Source organism: Neofelis nebulosa, chromosome 1 (assembly GCF_028018385.1).
Source record: "Neofelis nebulosa isolate mNeoNeb1 chromosome 1, mNeoNeb1.pri, whole genome shotgun sequence".
NCBI classification, from domain to species: domain Eukaryota; kingdom Metazoa; phylum Chordata; class Mammalia; order Carnivora; family Felidae; genus Neofelis; species Neofelis nebulosa.
The window spans coordinates 174,971,901-174,994,633 of NC_080782.1; the positions used below are offsets into that span (position 1 = coordinate 174,971,901).

At 43.1% G+C, this 22,733-nt stretch overlaps 1 protein-coding gene and 1 long non-coding RNA gene across 12 annotated transcripts in view; one reads left to right on the forward strand and one right to left on the reverse strand.

The window, feature by feature from the left end:
• Positions 1–22,733, forward strand: part of LOC131483476 (uncharacterized) — a 167,263-nt gene that overhangs the window by 95,464 nt on the left and 49,066 nt on the right. The gene's annotated exons all lie outside the window — the stretch shown is intronic.
• MBNL2 (muscleblind like splicing regulator 2) overlaps positions 1–22,733 on the reverse strand; it is a 158,610-nt gene that overhangs the window by 51,956 nt on the left and 83,921 nt on the right. For all 10 annotated transcript variants that reach the window (XM_058681623.1, XM_058681559.1, XM_058681576.1 and 7 more), the window contains exon 3: positions 4,152–4,316. In XM_058681623.1, coding sequence (XP_058537606.1) covers positions 4,152–4,316 — 165 coding nt within the window. The remainder of the gene's footprint in view (positions 1–4,151; positions 4,317–22,733) is intronic.

Below are 22,733 nucleotides of genomic sequence, written 5' to 3' on the forward strand. Positions count from 1 at the left end.
GCATAGCTGCCTTCCAATTTCTTTCATCAATCTCATATAGTTTTCAGTGTACAGGTCTCTTATCTTCTGGGTTAAATTTATTCCTAGGTATCTTATTCTTTTTGATGCAGTTGGAAAGGAGACATTTTTCTTATTTTTTCTTTCTGAGTGTTCATTATTAGTGTATAGAAAGATGACAGATTTCTGTGTATTGATTTTGTATCCTACAATATTAGTGAACTCATTTTTTAGTTCCAACCACCAACTTCTTTATCTTGAGTGTACATATGAAGGTTGTGTGTTGGGGGAGGTGCAGCGTGTGAGGAAGGAAAGGAAAAGAATTACTCCCATTAGGAACTGGGGAGAGAAAAACTGCCAGGAGGAAAAATTTAAGGGGACTTTCAAAATACAGTGAATTGGAGACATAAAAGGAAAGAATGGTTTGTGTTTTCATTCGGTAAGTATTTAATGGTTTAAACATTGTACAAGGACACTGTGTGCACATTTAGTGAACTTAAACCCTAATGGGAAAGAACAAACAAATAAAATTACAATTTATTTTTATGGATAAGCAGAAATGAGAAGGCCTTACTCATAGTGATGGAGATTGGTGGTAGGTCACAGGGGATAGATTTGGAGTCCTTATGCATAAGATGAAGTTAACATGTGAAGAGCAGTAGGATAGATACTTCCAGCAAGATCAAAGGCCATGAGGCAAGCAAGAGCTTTGTGTATGTGTGGAGCTGAAAGTTCGGTTTTAGTGAACACAGAAAGAGTGGCCCATGATGAGTTGGTGAGCTGATGGGACCAGACCACAGATGACATTATAGATCATAGTCATGGTTACATATTTGGCTTCGTCTCTAATGAAATGGGAAGGCACTGCAGGGTTTTAAGTAAGGGAGTGGTATGATGCATTTATGTGTTAAAAATATTCCTCTGGTTGCCATATGCAGAATACACTGGAATAAAGCAAGAATGGAAATTGAGAGATTAGAAAGGAAATGCTTCCAAGGTATTTTGAATGAAAGATTGATGGTGGCTCAGATGGGAGTTTGGGGAGTTCGAGAAGGGAATAGACTTGAAAGCAGATATGACAGGACTTGCTGATGAACTGGATGTGAGAGAATCTGCTTAATTTTGGTTTTGAAGCTGCTGGTTGCATTTAATGAAATGGGAACTTAGTCAGATAAAGAATTTGGAATTAACCATGTCAAGTTCCAGGGAGAAATTTAAAGGTGAGTCCAGTAGGAAGTTAGATATGCGAGCCTGGGTCTCAGAGGAGAGGTCTGGAAACATATTTGGGAGTTCTCAGCCTGCAGATGGTTTACAGCCATAGGAATGGATGCAACCATGAAGGAGAGGGTCAATAAAAGAAATGTGCAGTGCTGGGAACCTCAATGTAGAGCAGCTTCAACATACAGCAAAGGAGCATAATGGGCAACATCTCCAGCCTTTTCCAGAAGAGGAATACAGATTAAAGAAGAAGGAGCATTCCACAAAGGAGAGGTTGATTACATATGTTGCATATGGCTAAGCGGTCAAATGAACACAATGAAGGCAAAAGTGACCACTGGTTTAGTAATATGGCGGGCGGTGGTGAGATAGTCAATGGATTAGGTCTAGGGTGGATGGAAGTCAGAGGGAGTGGAAAAAATATCCACCATTTTTTTTTTTTAAGAGAAATTTAGCTTAGAAGGAAACCTAAAAATGGCGTGGTTCTTCTACTCCATGTTTATCAGTTTATTTGTCTTAAGTAATTCCTGCATGTATTAGTTTCTTGTAGCTGGTCTGAGAAATTTCCACAAACTTGGCAACTTAAAACAACACAAAATTATCCTTTGATTGTTCTGAGGGCCAGAAGTCTGAAGTCAGTTTCACTGGGCCCAAATCAAGGTATTGGCATTTCATGCTCCCTCTGGAGACTCCAGGGAAGAATCTATTCCTTGTCTCTTCTATCTGCAGGTGGCAGCTGGCATTCTTTGGTTTGTGGCCTCGGCACTTGTCTCTGCCTCTATGGGCACATTGCTGTTCTCCTCGTCTCTATGTGTCAACTCTCCTTCTGCCTCTTTCTCATAAGGATACTTGTGATTGCATTTATTTCAAGAGGATTGCCCCATCTCAAGATGCCTAACTTAATCATATCTGCAAAGACGACTTGGTTTCCTTAGAGGTGACATGTACAGGTTCCACGTACCTTTCAGGGCCATTATTTGGCTTACTATACTGTATGATGTCACTAACGCATCCCTGAGATTCTGAAGTTATTTGTAGAGTTGATGATTTTTAAGTTTATCACACTTTTTATTCTGAGATTTCTTGTGATTTAGAAGCCTCTGCTAAAATATTTAAATGTAATATGAAATGTAATATAAATATTAAATGTAATATTAAATGTCTTTTTCATAGACAAATCATGATTATTAACTTCTAATTAATACTTGAGACAACACATAAACATAACTTTCAAAAATGATTTCAACTAACAGCTAACAACGGGAATGGGCTTTTCTTATTAACATTGCCACTGTTGGGGGGGGGTCAATCTTTATGAATTCTAAATAAATAAGAAGTGAATGATTAAAGCGAGTGAGACAGACACAAAATACTGTGTGACTGTGTTGATCTCGGTGGTTCCAAATTTATTCCTACAGACATTATTCAAGACGAAAAGCTAAATTATTTTAGCTTTAGGTAATTTAATAAAATAATTTATGTGCGAACATCAATAGAGAACCATAAATTATACGTGTGTGTGGTTTTAAACAGATCCACTTAAATGCCTATATTTGGTGTTAAATGTATGCAGAACTCTATGTTGTCCTTACATTTAGGCTCCCAACCACTCATCCTTTGGGATACAGTTATTTGGGATTTTCTCCAAGCAGTATTTCTTGCCTCATTCAAAATCATAATTCCCTGTGCCTGAATCTTACCTCGCCCTTCTCATGACTCTGTCTACCCCCCAAAGACTGTATCTTATTATTGCTGGATCCCCATGCACCTGGATTCACCCCCCCCCCCACCCCCCCCCCCCCCGGCAGAGCTGGGTCCTGGCTACTTTGTCCTGTCCACCATTCTTGAGCAGAAGCACCAGCAGAGCTAAGGATCTGCCCAGATTCTCCCTTCACCAGGGCCTTCCCACCCTCCCCACCTCATCCCGCAGACACTCAAGAAAGTACATCTCAGCTGCAGTGTCCTTTTTAATTTAGCAGCCTTTAATCACACGGACTTTTCACACAATAAAGACTAATTTTTAAACAATAGTCTTTTGTGTATGTACTGCTTTAAAAAAGCAAGTATCTCTCACTTTACTGGCTTTGTTGTGTGTGTGTTTTTTTAAAATTAGCTTGTTTTTGACAAATAATTCACAGATGTAAATGAATTCCACTGAAGCCCAATGCGCTCCTTTCCCCCAGGGCCTCATTCCTAAAACAATTTCCAGACCTTTAAGGAAATACTTTCAAACACTGAAATCAGGGAGAAAATATGGCACAATACATATTCAAAGCCTGAACTCCCTTGAGCATTTACTCTTGGGGCCCTGGCCATAGCGCCACACCCTTCCCAGGCCTCTGAGAGGCAGCGGAGTGTGGGTGGCTAAGGCAGCCTCCTCTCTGGCTGCTGTGGGGCTTCAGGCCTAGCACACTGCAGACAGCGCCCTGCTCCCAATGTCTGAGCCCCAGTGCCCGACCCACAGCGTATTAGCTGCGAGACATCGGGTAAATGGTTCAGCTTCTCGGGTTTCTCCCTTGGCTCATCCTTAAAACGACGCCATTGAACGGAAGAGTCCACCTGCTAGATTGCTAACAACGTGCTAGGCATCGAAACCTGCTCTTCGCATAGATCATCACTTCGTACTCTAAATGAAAACGTCGAACTCTTTCTGTTCTAAGATGGTTCAAAGGTGGAGTTTACTGGTGAGCCCGAGTTGGGAGGGACACAGATTTCCCAGACACTGCTTAGAAACTGTCTTTGCCTACTGTTTCCACACACACTTTTTCCATTTAAATAATTTCAAAAACCCTATTTTCAGAAACCATTTAGCTTCAAAGCTATTTGCTTTAATTGTAGCCAGAGACAAAGTAGAGCGAGGCCGTTTTAGGTCAATGTGGCGCTGCCCGTACCAACACTTTAATCATCAAGCCCATCATTAGATGCGATGTACTCACCACTGGATGGAGTGGGGTTCCTGGAAACATAAATTGCATCTGCTGGGCAAGCATCGCTGCAGCAGTTTTTTGCTGGATCAAATTGTTCCTCCCATTAATTTCTAGTTGAGTTTTTAAATGTGTTGGAGGATGAAGATACTTGCAGTTTTCTCGTGAACAACGGCCCTGTAAAACGAATGTTTTGGTTTTAGGACTGTTAGGAGTAGTTTTCATCTACTGTCAACCATTTCACAATCGCTCCATGTATACAAAGGCAAGGAACCCGTGTGTGAGTGTGGGTGTGTGCGTGTGTGCGCATGCACGCACCCTCCCGTTGGAACATACAACAGACTTGGAACATACGAGGAGTGAATCAGGCGTTAGGTGATTATCAATGTTGCTGAAACCTGTTCAGCAGAGAAGCTTCCTGAGATTTTTTTTTTCTGTTGTTCTTTCTAGCGGATTCCCACTCTGACAACAGACTCTAAAGGAATGTGAGGGCTAGGAGGAAAGGCAGACCCTTAGCCTAGGCAGTGTGGAAGGCAAACAGAGGAACATATTTATCGGGACTTACCAAAAGGAGTCTTTGAACTTGCTCTGCATTGGTTTGTGCATGACCAAATATGAATAATCATGTACTGAGTGTGTGCAGTGGGGACAGTAATACTAATTCCTTGAAATGTGTGTTCCACATTGGCTGAAGATATCCCTAATTCAAATCATTAAAGGAGATGCAATGGAAGTATAGGAGTGGACATTTCTTAGGAATCGATGCATTAATGAAATCTCCAGGCATAAACTCAGATCATTACCTGCGGCTAATTCGTTTGGTACACAAAAGTGGTTACCCCATGGCCCTGCCCTGCTCCCATGACGACTGTATCAAATGTAGTGTCCGAAGAGTGCTTATGGCTAAAGTAACATTTGGATGTTAAAGTTGGCCCAACAACAACAACAAAAAATAATAATTGGGTGGCAGGTGTGCATAAAACCCGTCTTGGAGAGTAATCGCTGATGCAGGGTTCATACTGAGTTCCCAAGTTTCCAGAAGTACCGATCGAGACAATCATGTTAACGTGTGACTCATGCAATTTCTGGAGAAAGAAGGGCAAATACTCTTTTCTTCTTTACAAGAGCCACCTGGTATGAGTATTATCATTCCCTAAAGAATTAGTCTATTTGCAACCAAGAGAATATGGCTTTGTTTACCAGATATAAAAATAATTTTAAACAGCAAGCTTGGTGGATCTGGAGAAACAAATTTGTTTATAGTCATCCTAATTCTACACATCTGGAGTTCTCACTCTGTCTCCCACTAATTCCGGCTGCACTTTTGGCTGTGTTGGCTCCCTCTCCGGTCTGAGCCTTTCCCCACCGCAGTGGAGAGGGGGCAGATGTCGGTCGTGGGCTCAGTCCTAGTGGTCTGTGGTCATCAACCAACGCTGTCCTCAGGCTCTACTATTAGCAGCATTAAAGGTTGTGTCACCCACTGAGTGTAAGACATAGTCAGGTACTGGGGACATCAGAGGGAATTGGTCACATTTCTGCCAATAAAATTCTATAACAATGGTTATATGTCAGTGTGTCCCTTTGGTCTCAGGCTCATATTGTGAATGTTGTCATGCAGCTTCCTATGTGTGAAATTGCCATCCCCGGTCAACTATTGGAAGGTCTATTGTGAAGACAGATAGACTGAAACCACAATGAAAGAGAATGTAAATCAAAGTGGTCTAGGAATCCCTTTCTTTCTCTCTCCATCTCCTTTTGTTTGCAATTCTGGGGGATAGTTTTTATCCTCACTTCACTTCGCTTTTTGTTTTGTGATGTCCCAGGGTCCCTCCAGCCCTACCAACTTGCTTTAGGTTTCTCTTTATTTCCCTTTCTGTCCTCCTTGACAACTGCCTGCAAGTTTCTGTTTGCTAAAATCCAGTCCCGAAGAGGCATTCGTATCGGGCCAGCTCCTACAACACAGACGTGTGGCCAGTCTCTGCATTGGCTGCCTCTCTGCCAAGGGCCCACATACACTCCTATCATCTGTGATGGGAGGTGGTTCATGGGATACACGACGTAGCTGCTGCCCATCGGCAGGGGTGGAGGCGGATTAAACAGAACGATATTTCTCGTACAGAAGATAACGCACCTCAGGCTCCTCTGCGACAACCTCAATCCACACTCTTTCAGCACAATCATTTGACCTGGAGGCTGACCCCAGCAAGGCTCAGGTATACAGAGTACCTTTACAGGCCTGTGTGCACAGACATAACGGCTGGGCCCAATGCGGGGGATTCGGGAAAGTAGGGTTCCATGGAATGGTGAAAGAATTTGTGACATGTCTACACTTCTACCAATTTGGCTCTTCGGTGTTGCTCATTCATCTAATTGTCCATTTGATCCACTGGTCTTCTAATGTAATCCTTTGTAGCTACATGTAAAAATTTCGATTAGGCTAGAAAAATATGGTTTTCTTGTAAATGCTATTATCTTTTGATACAGCCGGGACACTTAAGGAATGGTATAAACCATTTTCAGCCGAGAGAACATGATTTACAACATCAAATTAGTAATTTATTGATGGGACCTTCTTCTTCATGAGAATTAATGTAATTTCCTAGTGTTCTCATTTACACATTCGGAATAAGGCGTATTATTGATCACCCACGTGCCAGGCAATTTCTACACGGTTATCTCATTTTCCCCTTACCACAGCTATCATGATCCCCATCTTACAAAATAACAAAGGGGTTCAGAAATAATTAAGGAACTTTCCCAAGGTCATCTAATGGGTAAGTGGTAGAGCTGGATTCGAAATTCAGGTCTTCCTGACTCAATTGCATCACTATACCAAACTAGTTATTGGCAATAGTTAAAATCTAGGAAAGATTAAAATCTAGTGTTACCCTTGATAAAATAACATGGGCACATATATATAATATAATAGTAAGAATGCATAACACAATTTAACATATAGTAAAATATACATGAGAATTTGGCAATAGAAAAGATTATTTGCCTTGGTCCATTCCTTGATAGTGGTCTGTCCTTCGGTAGGGGGATAAAGAAATGGTTAAGCTCACAGGCTCTGGAGGCAGACTCCTGGGCGCATAACTTGGTTCTGTCCCTCCTCACTGCGTAACTTTGAGCAAATTACTTGAATTTCTTGTGCATCGGTTTTTTTAAAGCTGTACAATAAAAACTATTGTGTTTTCCTCTAAGGGCTGTTGTGGGATTAAATAAATTAATATATGCACAAGGTTTAGAGGTACATCTTCCTAGTACATGGTAAGCGTTGAGTAAATGTTGTTAATATTACCAAAAAAGAGAAAATATTTACATATGGCATTTTATTTACAATAAGTATGGATCACATTTAATTGTACTGGCTTTTTGGTTCTTCCGTAGAATAGAGTTTTACTTAAAAACTTGATGAAAGCTACTTAATTATGCTTATTCAAGTATTTTATATTTAAAACTATTTTCAGTTCTACAGGGTATTTCTGCAAGTGCCCATACTTAAAGACACACCCCTGCACTGTAGTTCAATCTAGCGTAAATAGTTGGAAGCGTGTTCCACCATGGATGTTTGGGGCATACTAACTCAAGAACTGGGAAAATCCAGGCAGAATCTTAGTAAAGGATCCTACAGGACTCTAAAATCCTAAAGGAAAAGCTACTGTCAAAACATAACGAGCTATTTGACACAGTAAACAATTTGTAAGGAAGTTTTTGTTAAGGCATACGATTCGTGGGATACGCATCATCGCACAAAAACTGTTGATTATCACAGCAAGTTGTCATAACCGAATGGGAGAGGGCAGCGTGCAGAAATGTAAAGTGTCTTTGTTTGTCATTGTGAAACACAACAGAAGTGTCAAAAGTAATGTCTCCTGATTTTAGTCCAAGAAATAAAGATAAAAATGTCTTGGAAAAGTCTTCCTGTGACCGCTAGGATGTTTTTTTGCTTTGTTTTGTTTCAACTCTTCCTCCTTTTTAGTTCTAGGTTAAACACTGTTTCTGGGGGAAATGAGAGAGGTAGGGTGCAGCCTCTAGAGAAGGGGACCGTTCGGCTTCTGTGGGATGGAGATCCGAGGATGCCATTGCAGAGTCTGTGTGAAGAGTCTTAGGGAAATAAACTGCAGGAGCCCAGGCAAAGGCAGGCAGATGGGCCCATAGGAGGGGCTGATGTGGGGATCAAAGCTCCTGAGACATTAGCTTCAGGTCGTATGGAAACCATAAGTGGTCTGGATCACATTCACCATTGTTCTTCGTGTACTTTCAAGCTTGGGTCTCATTCATTCATTCAACAAATACTTATTGAGATCCTACTATGTGTGTGCCAGACATTGTGGTAAGCACAACACCCTGCCTACCTTCCTAACGCCTGCAGTCTAGGGGTGAACAGGGGTACTAACCAAATAACGACACCCATGAATGTATAACTACAGATTGTGATACGTGTTCTGAGGAGAACGCTGAGACAGGATAGTGGGAGATGGTCAAAATTGAGACAAGTGGGTCAGGGAAGGACGCTGAAGAAGTGACATTTACACTGAGACCCAAAGGATTTGAGAAGGAATGAGGCAAAGGAGTGAGTGGTGCCTGGTGTGTGTGTGTGCGTGCGTGTGTGTGTGTGTGTGTGTGTGTGTGTTGAGGGGAGAGAATACAAAAGGAGAACCAGAGGAAGAGAATGTGCGAGATGAATGCACATGGGGTGGGTGGGGTGGGGGAAGGGGCTTGCGTGGTTTCCCAAGGCTGGAGTACAGGAGCGGGTGTGGGTTGGAGCAGGAGTGAGAACCTTTACAAAACAGGCAGCAAATGGAGCCATGTTAAGGGGTCTGAACTTCATTGCCCCGGAGTTTTTAAGCAGGAGAGTAGCATGGTTTTATACTAGCTACATGCAGAATCTCACCGTGATTATTGCATTTTATACTTTTTGTTTACTACTTTCTTTAATTTTATTATGGTTTGCATTGTCTGGAGACAGCTTATTTTAAAAGAATAGCAGATTCTGACAGAGTCTACGTGGGGTTTGTACAGTTTATTTTACCTTCACAATAATCTCTATTCCAGGAATATTTAGATTAGGGAGTCGCGAGTCAAAATTTCAAGCCAAATTAAGTTTATTAAAGTAAGTGACCGTGGAAGATTCTAATACAGAGTATCTGTGTTGATTCTCAGCAGAATGGGGAAAGATGCTAAATAACTATAATCTGTAATTTGGCAGAACAACAGATTGGAGCCATCAGAATTACACGGCCATTACATTACATGGCGTGGGATCGAATAAACGCAGCCTTGGCTAAGAAAAGATTTCAGAATCAGGTCGGTGTGAGGGGGGGGAGAAAGTGTAACTGGAAAATGAGATTTTCTAAATGCTTATTTTAAAACAAGTAATTTTTAGAATCTTTTTCTAATATGCTCCTAATTGAAAAAGTCAATTAAAATATGGAAGCCAAAAAGAAAACAGATTAATTAGGAGATTGTTAAAGGGATTAACAATAGGAGTTTTTGCCCACAGGAATAGCTCACAGAACACGTCCCATTAGTTTTCCATGGGAAAGCTATGGATTTTATATATAACAATTCAAACAGTTACTAGGTTCCCTACTGTACATATCACTTGGGGATAATTGGAATCGTGTCTTGGTGTGGGCTGAGCCACGGATCCGCAGACTCTAAAAAGATCCTTTTCGGGGGGAATCATTCCAGGGGAGGTTCGGGAAACACAGTCTGACCTACTGAATTCTGCCTCTTCCAGTTGGGTCCTGGCCACGCCCTGCTTTCAGCATATGGTGGTATTTTCCAGTGAGCGGCCAGCTGTAGAATGGCAAGGGCTGACTCTAACCATCGAGGGGAGACGGCATGTGCTCTGAGACTGGCCTGCGGGGATACTCTGAGTCCAGGGGTCTGCCTTGGACCCCAAGGCTGGCCGTGAGAGAGGCTCTCGGATTCCCTTGCATTCCACACGCGTGAGGCTGGCTTAATGGAACCCTGATGTGACGACAGATGCTCGTCCTGGAGTGACACTCCTGAGACCCGTTCTGTCTCGGAAACCCTTTTGGAGGAGCCGTTTGAACCAGTGGTAAAGGGAACAGACTCTTTCCTGAACTACTTTGGCCCCAAATCCAGCTTTGCTCTTCTTGCCACGGGGCTTGGTGGCCTCCAGTCGCCACATCCGCAAAACAGACATAACAATAGTTCTACCTCTAGACTTTCAGTAAAGATTATGAGTTGATGCCTGTAAAGTGTGTGAACAGTTTCTGGCACCTAGCAAGCCCTCCATAAGTTTTTGATATGATTACTCTTATTATTTTCAGCCTCATCCTCACCCTTATCATTACTATTACTGTTAACACCGTCATTGCGCAGTAGATAAAGATAAATGGAATTAAAAACAACTTCACTAATCCTACTTTCGTCTCTCCATCCCTTGCTTCTCTCTGGCCTGTCTCCCAAGCTCTTCAACCCTTTGTTATTCTTGTTGTCACAGAACAATGGCCAGCACAGGCCATTTCTGTCTTCAGAAGAGCCTCAGATCTGTTTTTCTTTGGTATTTTTCCTGCTGAAACTTGCCAGGGCTGATTGACATGGCATGACTAATCTAGAATCAAAAGCAAATATGCATTATAGTGGGAAAATCCTGACATTCTGGTTGTGGCTTCATCCCCAAATGGCTATACTAACTTTTACAAATCATCATAATGGTCTGTGTCTCCATTTTTTCATCTGTTCAAATGGGGGCCATCGTATTCCCATATCTCAACCCCTTCTGATGGTTGTGACAGCTGGAGAGATAGCAGAAGTTGCTCTGGAAACATCGTACTTTTCTATGCATTGTCTATTCCACATCTATTTCCTCGCAAATGTCCCTAATCTAGTGAAAGGGGAAAACTACGTACAGCAACAGTTACAGTAAAGAGTGACACCAGGGACTTCTGTTGGCAACAGCTCCAACGTGTTCGAGAATAGTTGAGAAGTCTATGTGACAGACAAGGCACGAGATGCGCCAACAGAAGTGGCAAATTAAGTCAAGCTGATTAAGTCTAGGAGGATTTATTAAGTACCTACAGTGGTACACAGCTTGAAAGTGAGAAATTCAGTCAGACCACCGTTTGGTTCTTGTGCATAGAAGATGTCCAGCAGACGTTTCCAAGTGACTGAACTGGCCTGACGACCCACCCGCCGCCTCCGTTTCCCTACAATTTCAGACCCTTTCAAGGTTTTTTTCAAAGTGGGGAAAAATAAAGGTCTTCATTGATATTTATATTGGGCCATCATTTTTATGGGTCTCTGTCAGGTGGCAAGAGGCTGAGTTTAACATTTGGCCTAAACCTTTTCTTCCTTCTGCAGCACATTTCCGGAAGGATATGGGCAAGTAAAAGTGTAGGGGAATAAAACGGTTATTCACATCAGGGCCTAATTTATAACGTTAACTATGCGGCTGAAATAGCTGTACTCTAAGGCAAGTGACAGATTAGGCTTTTAAGCTTCTTTTGAATTTAAATAAACTAATTGAACCACATGAGCTCCTTGTATTATTAGTTCCAACTAGATAATAGAGCAAATAAAATACAACCCCATAAAGACTTTGGAATTAGAGGAAACTGAATTCAGGGAATCGCTACAAGCAAATGATAACCAGAACTTCCATCAAAATGAGCAGTTGCCCAGATCATCAATATTATGAATGAATTTAAAATAAGTACTTTCTGTTTATTAGTGATTTAGTTCAATTTGTATTACAATCTACCTTTTATGGTCCATATATGCAATTCTCTTTTGGTAAAGAGCATAAAACATTGCCCTTATTAAAGACAGATTAAAAAGGGAATATTTATGATCTGATCTTCTCTTTTCTAGGGAGTGTTCCTTTATCTCTCGCTCCCACAGTATGGAGGAAACGTGTGGGAAGATAGAAGGAAGGCTGGAGAAAGTAGCCAGATGGGGAAACGAGGGAAAATCACAAATGCTGATAGGCAGCTACCAACACCTCCAATTTTACCCGCCTTTGCACAGCTACGAGCTGGGAGGAGGAGGAGGAATGAGGAAGCCTGAATCTCACTGGGTAGATGGCTGGCCCAAGTAAAGGTGGTGATGGTAGCATTTTCTTTCCAGAAACTGGCATTGCCTGTCCTTCCACTGCTGCACCGGTGGGGTGATATTCAGAGCTCTCCCCCAGTGCTAATGCTTTTTACCTTCCTTAGAGAGTGCTTCAAATGCTTCTGAGTCTTCCCATCTTTAGATATGCATTTAGGACCTTTTATTATGAATAGAGGGCTGGGAAGACCTTAGGGCCATCCCCAGTGTCTCGTAAATAGATTTGTGACTCAGGCTCCATTATGCCAGTGCAACTGCCCTGTTCTTTGTTTGTATTTTTAATTTTTCAATGGAAGTATAATTAACATACAGTGTTATATTAGTTTCAGGTGGACACTGTAGTGATTCAACAATTTGATACATACTTAGTGCTCTTAATCCCCCTTATCTATTTCACCCATCACCCCACTCACCTCCCCTCTGGCAATCACCAGTCTGTTCTCTGTATTCAAGAATCTGTTTTTTGTTTGTCGCTTTTTTTCTTTCTGCCTTTGTTCTGTTTCTTGACTTCCACATATCGGTGAAATCATACCCTATTTGTTTTCCTCTGACTTATTTTACATGGCATTTTTCCCTCTCAGTACATCCATGTTGTTGCAAATGGCAAGATGGCATTCTTTTTTTACGGCTCAGTAATATTCCATTACACACAGACACATCTTCTTCAGCCATTCATCTATGGATGGACACTTGGGCTGCTTCCGTATCTTGGCTACTATAAATAATGCTGCAACGAACACAGGGGTGCATTTATCTTTTTGAATTCATGTATTTGCTTTCTTTGGGCAAAAACCCAGTAGTAGAATTATTGGATCATATGGTAATTCTGTTTTTAATTTTGGGGGGGGAACCTCCATACAGTTTTCCACAGTGGCTGTTCCAGTTTGCATTCTCACCAACAGTATAAGAGGGTTCCTTTTCTCTACATCCTAACCGACACCTGTTGTTTCTTGTGCTTTTGATTTTAGCTATTCTGACAGGTGTGAGGTGATAGTTCATTGTTGTTTTGATTTGCACTTCCCTGATGATGACTGATGTTGAGCATCTTTTTGTGTCTGTTGGCCATCTGGATGTCTTCTATAGAAAAAATACCTATTCAGGTCCTCTGCTCATTTCTTAAATTGGATGATGATGATGATGATAATGATTATTATTATTTTGGTGTTGAGTTCTGTAAGTTCCTTATATATTTTGGATATTAACTCCTTATTGGATGTATCATTATTTACAAATATCTTGTCCCATTCAGTAGGTTGCTTTTTTTGTTTTGTTGATGGTTTCCTTCATTGTGACAACTGCCTTATTCCTTCAAGCACTATTGGTAAGTGCCATTAAAGCCTAATTTTGTGGGGCACCTGGGTGGCTCGGTCAATTAAGCATCCGACTTCAGCTCAGGTCATGATCACACAGCTCATGGGTTCAAGCCCCACACTGGGCTCTGTGCTGACAGCTCAGAGCCTGGAGCCTACTTCGGATTCTATGTCTCCCTCTTTCTCTGTCCTTCCCCTGCTTGCTCTCTCTCTCTCTATCTCTCTCTCTCTCTCAGATAAACAAACATTAAAAAAAAAAAGTCAGAAAAGACCTAATTTTGTAACCATTTTAAGTAGGCAAAACATAAAAAGTGATGAACGAGGAAGAGAGACAAAGAGGGTTATTTGTAGCTTGCCATTTCAAAGCACGTTGAAATTTTTATTTTCTTAAATGGATTGTGGTTGCCTGTGCAGCTTTAGTTTTCTGGTACCATTTTTGTCATGTATTTGGAAAGAGCTGTTTGTCAGTTTTAATTAAGGAGCCACACCCTGTTTTTACTGGTCTTTTCAGTTCATATGCTAACTGAAAATGTGCCAATTAAGAGACATCAATGAGACTAAAAACTGCCCCCGTGTTCTCGAGAGATGTAAGGAAACTAATATCTGGGCATCAGATGCCTTATTTGAAAATTATTTTGTTTAATTGAAGACAACTGTCTTTTGTCACAGAGGTACATTGGTTAGTGTGAACTGTGATAAAATAACATAACACAAAACCAGTCTAGTGGTTGTTTAGTTCCATGGTGTTTAGATAGGCTAACGTGTATTACAATGGCCATGGGTGAAACAGAAGCTGTATGAAATATTAATATCACAGCAGTAGCATTTTTCCTGTGGGGAAGGGCACACCTTTCTAGTCTATTTATTATACCTCTCCTGCAAATATCTGCAGTACAGGGACTCTTAGAGAGAGTGCACGTTGTCCAATGATTGCCCTTTCTTCTTTTTGATAAATCTTCTCGAGCCCCTTCTATGTGCCAAGCCCTGTGATACGAAATGGGCAACTAACACAAGAGTGACCCATGCCCTGACAGGAGGAATTCAGGGGTGCTGTGTGGACATACTGTAGGGAGCCCCAACTAGTTTAGGGCCCAGGGATCGCTCTAAAGGAAGGGACATTTCACATCCAAACTAAGATCTTTATCAGATTCTCTAGTTGGATGTATGTGGAAGGGGCAAATTAAAACAAGCCAGACTAATTCACAACCACTCTGTGGGAGTTACATTCCTGAGGCCTTAGAAAGGCCTTCGAGCAGCACCTGGAGCAAAGTAAATGCTCAGTAAACACTGGCTGCCATTTTTATCAGCAATTCCAGAAGCTGGCCATTTTTTAAAAATAAGTGACATCTATCCAAAGGCATAAAACGTTATTATACATCTTCATTTTCCTACAGACTTTTCCAGTCTGATTTGTAAAGTGAGTAGTGAATCACCTACCCCCTCGGAGGCCTTCCTGGAATTTAGACACAAAGAGACCATCAGCCCTAATGGCTGATGTTTAGGGGGTATGCTCCTGTATAGCTGTGCTATTTATCAAAATGCTAGAAGTACTTCTGTCCCATTTAAAAAGCAGCTGCTGTCCCACTGCTGTTCACTCCTCTGGTCACTCCAGCCATCCCCCCCCCCCAATCCTAGCACCTCCCCCCACCACCCCCGCCCCCCCATCCCAGCAATGGAAGTGTTAAATCCTGCACAGCAGGGGGCCTCCCTGAGCCAGCTCTGGTGCCACTGACTGGTGGCTACCCACCTGGGAGGTATTTATTTTAAAATATCGCGCATATCACACCTGATTATAAATATACTTGTGACAAAGCTGGAGTGCCCTGGTTGCTGGTATTCGGGCTGGGAGGGCTGCCAGGAGGAGGTGGGGGCGGGGTGGGTGAGGAATGGTCTGAGCCTAAGGAAGCGGTGGGCAGCAAGGGAAGATGAGAAAAGACAGCAGGGGAAAGAGGAAGACTGGGGGAAGAAGCCGTGGAAGAAGATGGGAAAGCTAGGGGGCCCTTTCAAGAGTGCGTTCGTTTTTAGCAACACAAGCAGAGAACACTTCTCTCGGGCTGGTCTGCGTTACTTGGTGGCGGGGAACTGGCCTGCAAGCCAAACTGCAGCAGAAGGAAGCGGCACTTTGTTCAGAAAAAAAAAAAAAAAAAAAAAAAAACCAGCCTGGGCAGGTGTAGGTATAGCGGCTTGTCCACAGGTGTGGGGCTTATCCAGGCTGTGCCCTGCGGGCAGAGCCACATGCCTTTGTTCCTTTATTCACTCGACAAACATTTTGTAGAGCATCTGCTCTATGCCAGAAGCTGGGCTGGAATTACACACAGGGTACTAAGACGTGGTCCCACCCTCCATAAAAATAGCTGAGGCTTACATAAGAGCGCGCGCGCGTATCATGTACCAGGCAGCTTTTTGTAGATTACATTCTAATCTTCAATACAAGATCTGAACAGAGGTGCTGTTCATGTTCTCGTCTTCTGGGATGAAAGGGAGGCCCAGAGGGGTAAATAACTTCCCAAAGTCACACAGGGAGTAATGGCAGAGCTGGGCGACCAAGGCCGCTCTCTGCGGAGCCCCTATTAGGAAACTTGAAGTCCAATAGGAACATTTGTATCACACCTTCAAAAACATTCTTGAGACCCAGTAGCTTCTTACAGCTTCATAACATTCTTGTGATCTGGCCCCCTAATTTAAAGGTAAGGAAAATAAAGGAGGCTCGGAAGGTTTGAAGGTGCTATCCAACGCCGGGTCAGAGTCAGCCAGGACTAAATTCTGGTCCCAAGTTACTAAAAAGTGTGCCCTCTCCACTGTCCCTGGAGGTCAGTGGAAGAACTACGGTTAACAGTTTTTTGGCTCAACATACGAGAGCTGTGTTTAGGACAGAATTAGCAGCCTCGTGTGGCAACAGACATCAGGGAGGTGACACTGGATGGTCAATGTTACAGAGTGCATTGTGTCATCCCAGAAGGGTACATTGGTGTCTTAAGCCCCTGTACCTAGAATGTGACTTTATTTGGAGATAGGGTCTTTACAGAGGTAATTAGGTTACGATGAGGTCATCAGGGTGGGCTGTACCCCACTTAGACTAGCGTCCTTATGAGAAGGAGAAATTCAGACACAGAGAGACACATGCACAGGGGGAAGATGATGCAGACACAGGGAGAAGCCGGCCATCTCTAAGCCAAGGAGCATCTGAAATGACCAGAAGCTGGGAGAGAGACCTGGAATAGATGCTTCCCTAGTTCTTCAGAGGAAGCATGGCCCTGCCACACATCAAGGACATGCTCCTCAATTTCAGACTTGTAGCTTCCAAAACTGTGACAGAATACATCTCTGTTATTCTAAGCCACCTATTTGGGGTACTTGGTTGAGCGGTCTGAGCAAACTAATACGGTCACCCCTAAGAAATGCTAGATTATGTAGTGTGTCATGAGACCGGAGCCTTTACCAGCAAAACACCCTGCTATCTCCTAACACAAAGATTTGGGTCTGTGAATGTGTCTTCTAACTTTTTTTCATGAACTCGGCTAACAAGATCCCCTTGCCTGATCAAAAACAAACTGTAACAACTCCTAAATCCTTCCCAAGCACAATGATTTTCTACAAGTCAACCTAGCCAGCTTAAATGCTATCAGATTTTTCACATGGAAGATTTAATAGGAGAGATTTATTTTAGTAAAAGACAAAATGTTTCACTAAAGAACTCATTAGTAATGCATAAAGGCCTACTGAGTCTCTGAAGATCCATTTTCAAAGAGAAATGTTGGGATAATTTTTATATCCTGATTACAGAGAAAGACTTGATAAAAATTGTCCTTGATATTAAAATTGCATGGAGTGGGGGTGGTGGGGGGAGAGTCATTCAGTGAAGCAGGAGGGAAGTCAAAGAAAATGTGTAAATTTGGCTGGCATTTTGAAGTTGCTTTTACAAAGGTCGATATGCATTTCTGTGGTCTCAGGAGGTGAGGCCACCTTCACAGGCAGTTTGATGCACCGAGGATAGATGGTAGAGAAGAGGGTACAAAGGAGAGGCCTGCTGTGTTCCGCTCAGGTTTCCTGTTATTCCCGCCCTTCTGAGCTCCTGACCTGTTCATTCTTTCCCAGGTTCCTAAGACAAATCCTGAACTGAGACTAGGTCTTTGCCCTGGCTGATAACGACTCAGCCTCCCCAGTTTTGATGGCAGCATGGCTGTTCTGGCCCAAGTTCCAACTTTCTGTCTTCCTTTCGACCTTGTTCACTCACTGGGCGACCTCGCTCTCTCATGCTAGATAGGGTAACACAGGCTTTCTCCCTTCACCTCCCGGTTCCAGGCCTGAGAAACTGCCTCCATTCAGGCTCCTTCCCTGACCGGAGCTTTGCTTGGCCTCTGCATCTGGAAAACTCTGCTCCCAGTTTGGGGCCTGTGGTCCACTAGGGACAGCGGCTCCCCATCCACAGACCCACCAAGGATCATTTTCCTGATTTACCCTCACTGTAACCCAGCCTCAGTAGACAGACACCCTGCTAATTTTTCTCAAGCTCCCTGCTGCTCAATGTTTCTCCAAAATGTACGGAGGAGGGTAGAATCTTTGAGACAGAACTCTTGGGTTCATGGGAAGCATCTCTTCGATCCAATGGGCAGAACTGTCTTCAGAGCCTGGGGTCCCTTCCGGTCAGATCTAGCCAAACATTGAGATATGACATTACTCCCTCTCCCTCCTGGGTCCTCCCCATACCCAGTTTATGGAAGAAGTATTTTCTTTCAGCAAACCCCAAATGTTCCCTGTCTTTTGCTACTGGTTGGATACTTAAGCTTCTGATAGTCCAGAAACTGCTGGTCAGATTTATGTATAAACTGAATCAATTTATTATTTGAGAGCCTAATGTTTTTTTTTTAAAAAAAGATAAATACTTTCATGATAAAAATACTTGGAAACATTTAGTGAATGTAGATATATACTATTATTATCATTATTATTATTACTATAATAGTTATCATAATATAAATGTACATAATAAAGTTATTATATCCATGCTAGGCACTGTGCTAAGTGCTCACACGCATTGTCTCAGACAGATCTATGAGACACGGAAGTACTGGTAATACCTCCTTGTGACAGATGGGACAACTGAGTCCTGGGGAGATTAATGACCTTGTCATGGGCCGTCTAAGTAGCAAGAGGTAGAACCAGGAGTTCAACCCAGGCAGCGTGACCCTTGAGCCACTGCTCTCAATCACTGCGCTAATCTCACATGTTCATATAATCATGAAAATTATGTTTAGTGGATGCTTATGACATGCCAAGCATGGTGTTAAGCGCTCTGTATGAATGATCTTGTTCATGCTCATAGTAAGCCTCTGCAGTAGGTCTCATTTTTATCCCCATTTTGCAGGTGCGGAAACTAAGGCTCAGAAAGGTTAAGTTACTTGCCCCAGGTCACACGGTTGGGGAATATCCAAGATTTGAATCTACTTAGCCTGATGCCAAAACTGCCATGCCCTAGGAATATAAATTATTGATTTCTACCATATGCCTGGTATGATGATGCTAGGCCCAAGTGAATACAGAGATGAAAAATGAATTGTTCCTATCTTTGAGAAACTCTAGACACAGAGATTTGCAATGCATATACATATGAAGCGAAGAAAGGAAAGAAATCACAGTAATAAGTAATAGTTAAGCCCAGTATTAGCCGGAAGGATCTATGTGATGTTTCATAAATCATACATTCTCACAAATCCAATTAAAGTGACTGAGTACATTTTATAAATATGGTTGAATTTTAATACATCAAACTAATAATTGAAGGGAATAACCAAAGTAGGCCACTCTCAGCACCTCTCCATGTATTAGAACAGCATGATGACCACTCCCAGCCCCAGGAGCTATCCTGTTAGGAGGAGATTGCAAGCTTTCAAAATCAGTAGGTGAGGCCCTTGCATTTCAGGGAGATAAATGGATGATACATGTATCAAGCTATAGTTTAAGAATTATGGAAGGGGGCACCTGGGTGGCTCAGTTGGTTGGGCATCCGACTCTTTATTTCGGCTCAGTTCATGATCTCCTGGTTCGTGACTTCGAGTCCTGCATGGACTCCTGCCTACAGCTCGGTTCCTGCTTGGGATTCTCTCTCTCTGCCCATGCCCTGCTGGTGGTGTCTCTCAAAATAAATAAATAAACTTAAAAAAAAGAATTATGCACGTATGTTTTAGGCACATATCTATGCTTTGCTTATAGGAAAGGCCGAAAGCCCCAGGGGAGGGCAGTTTCCCCAGGAAGTTTCTACCTCCCTTGGATGACCCCAGTATGATACTTCTGCCAGTACAGGGCACAGAGCTGTTTTTATAGGGCCAGTATTTTCTTCATTTTCATCTACTCAGTTTCACCTAGTTGCTTCCGTGATCAATAAATAAGGACAGTTTCTGGCTCTAGAGCACAGTGAATTTTACAGGACCGTGTGGCATGGATCCTGTGACTGGTTCTTCATCTACTACAAAGCCCCACGTCTCCCACATGGGGTTATCTGGCCCTGGATACATGGCCACTAGGTCTCCTGCATCATGGCTCACTTTTCATTCCCACTGTCACCTTCAGGCTGGTGCAAGCCATTGAATGTGGCCCGATGCTGACAACAGACCCTCATCCACCTCCCCTCCAGCAGCGCTCTTTCACCCAAAACTCACAAATACCCCCGTCTTCATGGAACTTGGCTTCTATTTGGGACAGACAGGCAATAAGCAGTGAGTATTAGAAGTAAGTACATTATAGAGTAGAATATGCCAAGTTCTGAGGTTGGGGGGGGGGCGGGGAAGTGAGGTCAGCAGTGGGCATGCTGTAGTGGGGTGGGAAGCCTTTTTAAAATTCTTTTTAAATGAGAAAGTAATTTTGGAGCAAATACCCAAAGGGAGTGGACAGCTGGGCATGGCCTGTGTCTGGGAGAGGCACGTTCTAGGTAGAGAACAACCAGTACCAATGCCCCAAGGAGGAAGCATGTTTGGCATGTCTATGGCCAGGGAACCTGGAAGTGTACCAGTACCTGGAGTACACTGAACCAGGGCACAGCCAAAAAAGACGTCGGAGAAGTAACAGAGGTTTGGTCACGGAGGGCCTTGTAGGCCACTGGAAAGACTTTGCTGACTTTGAAGGGATGGAGATTTTGAGCAGAGGAGTGACATGATCTAAGTGACATTTTTGGGAATAGACAGGGGAGCCAGAGTAGTCACAGAGACCAGCTATGCTGTGGCAGTCATCCTGGAGAGGGACCATGATGGTCTAGACTAGGCTGGTGGCAGTGGTGTGAGAAGTGGTGGGTTTCGGTGATGTCTCGAAGGAAGACCCAACAGGATTTCCAACACGCTGGATACGGAGCGTGAAAGAGATCAGTGAGAGGACAGTGAGGGTTTGGTCCTGAGCCACTGGAAGGGTAGAACTGACATCGACTGAGATGCAGAAGGCATTGTTCAAGCAGGTTTGGAGAAACTGCAGGAGTCGTGTTTTGGAGATGTTGAGGTTGGGATGCCCGTAGCTTACTGAAGTCAGGGTTTCAAGCAAGCAGGAATCTCAAGTTCAAGAGAGAGGTGTGGTCTGGAGATGCACGTTTGGAAGGCCAGGGCATGTGAAAGGTACTGACCGCCATGAATGAACCTCCTGAGTTATGACCCTGGGCGCATTTTCCTCCCCCTCAGAACCTCACAGAAACTCCATTCCTTCCTGAATCGTGTCCAGATGTCCTTATCTGTGGTCAAGGCCTCCACACTGTCAGACAGCAAGCTTCCTTTCCAGGCTCACATCTGCTAGATCCACACATCCTAGACCCAACCCCAGTTGAAGCTGGGAAACCCAAGGCCTGATGACTTCCTGCCTCCTCTATGGCCATGTTCAAGCTGTTTCCATTCCTAAGTCTCCTTCCCCATGTCAAACTGTCCAATTCTACTTCCCTTCCAAGGCCCAGTCTAACCGGCCTTCCTCCATGTGAACCATTCTCCAACCTCTCCCCAGCCACCCTTGAGAAAGTATTTTTGCCTTCCCTGCACTTCTGGAACAATCTGCACTTCTTGGGCAGCACCTAACACCCAATGCCTGCTCTTATCATTAGGACTCAGTCTCAGGGCTTTATTGCTAGTTGTTCCTGAGGGGACGCTCTCCCACTTGCCTCAGAAAAGTCAGTCACGGAGAGCACAGTGCCTGGTGGAGAACGTGTATGTCATCAATGTTTAACAAATGAATCTTTGGAACACACGGATTTTGCAAGTCCAGACCCTCGTAAACCTTGTGAGATGACATTTGGAGGTGGGGGAACTGATATAACTGGAAGATGATCTTCCCTGCTTAAGGGACCATTTCTTCCTATTTAAGGATCCTTAAGTAGTACCAATCCACACTGGAATGAAATACAAGTGTATATAGGAGACTTTTTTTTTCCTATAAGGACAAAAATACTATTGCAAGGAGGTTTAAAATAGACTCAATGTATTCCCTAAAATGAAAATGCCAACAAGCATGTGAATTTCTACTTTTACCAATAATGCAAACAGCTACAAATTAATACAAATGATGGACATGTATGAGAATAGCTTTCACTTTCATGAAGGCTTGCTATACACCTGCTGTCTTATGGACATTGGCCCTGATTCTCACAACAACCCTGGACTTTTGAATCATCATCTTTCTTTCACATATTGATTAAATTGAGAGAAACCAGTCACCTATGTCAAACAGCTTGTTAGTGGTCACAGAGCTAGTGAGAGGTAGAGTTAGGATTCTAACAAGTCTCTTGAGAGCCAAGGGCAAAGCTTCTTGCACCTTGTCCCCTGGCCTCCCCCCCTCCTCTTGGAAGCCTCCACACCTAGTGTTGTTGACCTCGGTGCCTAAGCTGCTGATTTTCTCAGTAGAGGAGAGCTGTCATAGCAAGATGCTTCCAATCGTTATGTCCCCGGACTATCATCTCCAGTCATTCATTCACTCAGTGCATATTTCAAACTTCCTTTGTAGCAGGCAAGCCTCTCCACATTTGAGAAAGAGTGATGAGCAAAAGAGGCAAAAGTCCCTAAGCTCAGGGAGCTTCCATTTTAATGGGGCAGGACAGACCTTGAACAAAGTCAGCAAGTGAATTACAGAGTGGGTATGATGCTGATAAGTGCTAGGGAAAAAAATATATCTAAGGGGGAGAGGAAGTGGGTGGGTGGGTAACTTTGCAGTTTTTGTTAGGCTGTCTGAAGGAGGTCTC